This window comes from Parasteatoda tepidariorum, chromosome 1 (genome assembly GCF_982258835.1).
Source record: "Parasteatoda tepidariorum strain Cologne lab strain chromosome 1, Ptep-v5.0, whole genome shotgun sequence".
In the NCBI taxonomy this organism is placed as follows: domain Eukaryota; kingdom Metazoa; phylum Arthropoda; class Arachnida; order Araneae; family Theridiidae; genus Parasteatoda; species Parasteatoda tepidariorum.
In genome coordinates this window covers 33,400,295-33,405,600 of record NC_141755.1, presented here as the reverse complement: position 1 = coordinate 33,405,600, position 5,306 = coordinate 33,400,295, and the positions used below count along the sequence as shown (strand labels likewise).

At 27.7% G+C, this 5,306-nt stretch overlaps 1 protein-coding gene across 1 annotated transcript; it reads left to right on the top strand.

Annotated features, from left to right (window-relative positions):
• The first annotated feature begins 809 nt into the window (after positions 1 to 809).
• LOC107436288 (uncharacterized) lies at positions 810 to 5,038 on the top strand. The gene has a single exon (XM_071180032.2). It carries the CDS (start codon positions 879 to 881, stop codon positions 1,887 to 1,889), a length of 1,011 nt encoding a protein of 336 aa, XP_071036133.1. The 5' UTR covers positions 810 to 878; the 3' UTR covers positions 1,890 to 5,038.
• The last annotated feature ends 268 nt before the right edge of the window (positions 5,039 to 5,306 follow it).

Sequence of the window (5,306 nt, the reverse complement as noted above, 5' to 3'; positions counted from 1 at the left end):
GTTTTCAGTTTCATATAGTGTTTCAAGTTGAAAGATTTTAATCTATATGAAAATCAAGAGAGAAACTAACGTACTTCCTTCCTCTATGACTTTCCACACGCTAATGGGGACAGCATGTGAAGTGTTGCCATAGGAAAAGAGTTCTGCTCTACGCCACCTGCAGCCCATTTCGATCGCCAATATGGAACAGGCTCCGTGGAACATATTTATAAAAATTATGTAAGTCGAACTGCTCGCACATATGCGAAATATATTTACGTGCTATCGCATTTTTGATGGCATGCTACCAAGGATAAATTGCGTTTAGCTTCTCATTGCGTTTGCTTTACATGCATGAAAATATCGTACTAGCTAGACAATTGGATATACTATAGCCTACGTCACAGGTTGTGTTATTCCTACTAAATTTAACCGATGAACGGCATTTTCTGCGAGCCGAACTTCAAGCCACAAATAAACAAACGAAGTGTTTAATCGTTTAAATAGCTGCTCGCCAGATTTTATTGCATTATAAAGAAAAGTAATTGATATTCGATTTTTGATTAATAATTGATTTATGTGGATAGTGGCATAGAATTTAGCATTGCGTCGTAGTAAATGTTTATTCCTACTATGGAAGTAGTTGTGTTTTTTTTATATTGTACCCAATTGGAACCCATGTAAACTTATTAAGGACCATTTTCACTACATGTGTTTCGCGCTTCTCACCACCTTCGGTGATTGGAGATGCGTGAATATTTTGCAACGTAAACGGTACCTTAGATTCTTCAAAAAGTGTGATTGGCACATAGTATATGAGTAAGCTACAAGCAAACTTTCTTTTTAAGCTTAAAACATATTTTCTATTTCCTAGTCTAAATTTTTAGCAGCCGTTTAAAATGTCTCTTTCTTGCAATTTATGTTGCAAAACATTTTCCTGTAAATCTAGCCTAAATAGACATAAATTAGTTCATAACACAGCAAAACGGTACTCTTGTAATTTTTGTGATAAAGTGCTTTCGTGCAAATCTAGCTTAAAGAGACATTATTTAATTCATACCCAAGAGAAATTGTATTCCTGTGATTTATGTAAAAAAAAATTTGCATTGAAATCAAATTTATCGCAGCACTATATTTCTCACACCGGTGAAAAACCTTATTCGTGCTCATTGTGCTATAAAACGTTTTCTCAGTCAGGTTACTTGAATACTCACGCGAAAATTCATACAAAAGAAAAACCTTATTCTTGCAACGTATGCGAAAAAACATTTTCTTTTAACAGTAATTTGAAAAGACATATTCTTTCTGTCCATTCTTCTGAAAAACCTTTCTCTTGTAGCCTTTGTGATGCAAGTTTTTCCCTAAAAGAGGGTTTAACTCATCATCATCTTTTTCATACTAGAGAAAAGCCATATTCTTGCATAGTGTGCAATAAAAGTTTCAGTTGTCAAAGTCATTTATCTAGACACGAAACTGTTCATAGGAAATCAAAATATTTTTGCAATGTTTGTAATAGATCATATTCTCTAAAGCAAAGCTCAACTGAACCTTCCAAAATTAAAGCTGATGATGAAAAATCGAATTTTTGTAAACATTTCACTCATAGTGATATATTATCTAGTAGTGTTGACAACTTTATTTTTGCAAAGAAGCAAACTTATCGTTGCTCAGTATGTAGTAGAAATTTTTCATCCGAGGCTAATTTGCATCGTCATGGTCTTATTCACAAGACAGAACAGCCATATACATGCATATTTTGTCAGAAAAGTTTTAGAAATAAAAGTGTATTGACTGTTCATTTGCGTGTGCATACCAAAGAAAAGCCTTATTCATGTGAGGTGTGCAATAAAAGATTTTCAATTAGTAGTCATCTATCTAGGCACAGGTGTGTTCATAACAAAGAAGATTAAAAGCAACTTAATGCATTTATGCCCATAACAAAGCACATTATTCTTGTAGTGTGATCAAAACTTTTCAAAGAAGTAGTTTAATTTTGCATTGATATGTTCAAACAGGAGGACAGCTTTATTTTTGTAATTTATGGCACATATCTTTTTTCTCACAAAGATTATTTATCTTTCCTTAAATTTGTTCCCATAGGACAAAAACTGGAAAAGTCTAGTTTAAAACCTACTCTTGTTGTTTTGAAAGTTGCCAATGTGGCAAGTTTTTACGAACTGTCCCACAACTAAGTTGAAACTGCGAATCGAAATAGCAGCAAAATAAATTAATAATATTTTTAATTAATAAATAACTAAGAAAAATTTTGAAAATTAACTAAATAATATTTTAATAAATTAGAAAAAAAAATTTTTTTACCTATTTTGCTGATAGATCCTCTTTAATTTAAAAAATTCATAAATAATCATAAAATTTTTGTAGATCAGAATAACTAAACTAAATAAATAATTAAGATAAATGCAAAAAGCATTTCGTCGCCAAGGGTGGCTTTGATTCAACCAGAAAAACCTTATTCTTGCTTTTTATGTAGCAAAACTTTTCTTGAACTAATTATTTAAAGCCTTATTCGTGTTCAATTTGTAACATATTTTCCTTAAAGAAGTAGTTTTTATGGCCATAGTATTGCTTAGACCAGAGAGAAATCTTTCTCTTCTTAAGTTTGTGCCAAACATTTTGCATATAAGTAGTATTTGACTAAACACAGCTGTGTTCATAACTGATAAAAATCGCAAAAGTTTTTTCTTTTGCTGTTTTTGTTGCAATTAAATGAGTGCAGAAAAGCCTTTTTATGTTTTTCTTAAAAAACCCTCTTAAAGATTAAAATTTATGAGAAAGGTTTGCCAGAAATTATTTCTGAAAAAAATCATAATTATGTTTAATATATAAATTTGTTTATATAATTATATTCTATTTTGCAGTCCTTGATACCTTAGTATCTGCACACATGAGTTTTGCTAAAATTTAGCTTAGTTATTAACAGACTTAAACATTAATAAAGATAGTGCAAACTAAAACTGATTTTCTAAATCTTTCTTATTCTATCTAAATCTTTCTTCTGAAAAAACCAAATAAAATGATTCTCAAATTTTTGTTACCATGAGTTTCATTTCTAAAAGCATGGTCCATTTTTTTCCTGGTGTTTCATATTTTGAAAGGAAAGTTAACAGTCTAAAAAAAAATTTTAGTCCGGAAAAAATTGAAAACAAAATTTAATCTTGCAACAAAGCTTAATAAATAACCACAACAAATCTTTTTTTGGTGGTAATTATTTATTGAGTATATTCTTCGGTATCACTTGGTACAGCTATTTTCTTTTGATAATCATTTCAAATAGTTTTTTTAATGTTTTTTTTTCTTATAATGAATGTAACGAATCTTTTTCAAACAATGGTAATTTATCTAGCTATAGTATGCTTTTTGACAAAAGAGAAGAACCTTATCTTTGCTTACTTTTTAACAAGTATTTTTCATACAAGGGTTATTTGATTATAAATAGTCAAATTTATAATAGATAAGAATTTGAAAAAAAAGGGGGGAAAGAAATGGTGATGTAACAAGCAATTTTGTGTTGTTTATGATAGAGAAAAGTAATGTTTTTGTTGTAAAATCTGTTATAGTAAAAATTTGATGCTAACTAGCAATGCCATGCTGTTTTTTACATGTTAAATTTTTTTTAAATATTTTTGTAGTTTATTTTTATTATTATGTATCATATTATTATGTAAATTATTATATATATAGTATTATTTTTATATTATAGTGTTGTCATTATTATGTGAATTAAAATTATATTTTGTTTTAAAATTATATACCCTGTAAGAGTTTTAATTTGACTAGTCATGTTACATTGTTCATGTTAAGAAAAAGTCTAATTTTTTAGTATGATATGTAATGGGGAAGTAAGAAGTGATTTTATGTTATTTATGATAAGGAAAAGTGATATTTTTGTTATATTGTCTGTCATAGTTAAAATCTGATACTAATTAGTATTGCCATTTTGTGTTTTTAATGTTAAAAAAATATATATATTTTTTAGTTTAATGTGTCTCGTAAGAATTTTAATCTAACTTGTCATGTCTCATTGTTCGTGTTCTCAAGTCATTTCTTTTAATATAATATGTATAATGTGGATTTTATTCTAATTAGTTATGTCATGTTCATTTAGAAAAATAGTTTGTGGTGAATTTTATTTTTGAACTATGCCAACCTTCATCTATCAGAAAGTACCTCTTGATAGAACCAAGTTAACATGTTTTATATACTAGGGAATTAGCATTTAATATTTATAGTGGTAGTTACGCCACAAGTTTTATGTGGTAATATACAATAAAAGTTTGCTTACATAAGTGCAAGCTTGTTGAAAATGCTTGTGTAATTAATGCAATTTGAAATTTTAAAAATTTTATTTTTAAACTTATCTTTACTTTATTAAAAAAATAGGGAAACTATGTTTTCTAGAACGCTTGTGCTAAAGGGTTTCTTTTAAGAATAACTCTTTTTTAAGAATGTACCAAAAAAATTTTTAAAAAAATTGGTGGTCCTGTTTAGTAAGTGTCCCAACTAGGGTTACAAAAATGTGTCAATATTTCCTTGGCGTAATAAATTTTTTTAGTATTACCATTCAATCAAATTTTTTTCTCGTAATTTATGTATTTTATAATTTTCTCGAAATGGTAATCTGTCTAACTATGTGCTTGTTCACAAAAAAAAAAAAAAAAAAATCTTGTTCTTGTTTACTTTGTAACAAACAAATTTCACGTGAATGTCATTTAACTAAACATAATTGGTTTTATAACGGATTAGAATTATGCTTTTTTATTTTCAAATGGTGTTTTCACTTGAAATTTTATATTGCTTGTGATGAAAAAAGTTATATTTTTGTTACATGATATGCGCATAGTAAAAATTCTACTCTTATTATGTCATGTCGTTCATATTAATGAAAAATTGTATTTTTATAGTGTATGTATGTGTTTAGATAAAATGTATAATATGAATTTTAATCTTTATTGTATTATATGTTGTTTATTTTCAGGAAAGTCATAGTTTTATATTAACAATATACAATAAAAGTTTTTCAGTTAAAATCCACTTCTATATGTCTAAACATGTTCATTTAGAAAGAAAATAATTCTCTTGTAATAAACCGAAGTTTTGCATTATATACAACAGAATATAGACATAACCAAAGCAGTTTCATAATTAAAGCAGTATGTACGAATTTTTATTGTTTTTAAATTTTAAACAGGGCTTAAAAAATGTTTCTTCTTTTAAACTGTGCTAAAGAGTTAAAAAGGAATCGATTTATGTTGAATTCCTGGAGTGTTAAATTTGATTCTGATGAGCATGGGTGAAATAGATTTTAA

Coding starts and splice junctions, on each gene's coding strand:
- LOC107436288 (XM_071180032.2), top strand. CDS start 879: ATGTCTCTTTCTTGCAATTTATGTTGCAAAACATTTTCCTGTAAATCT.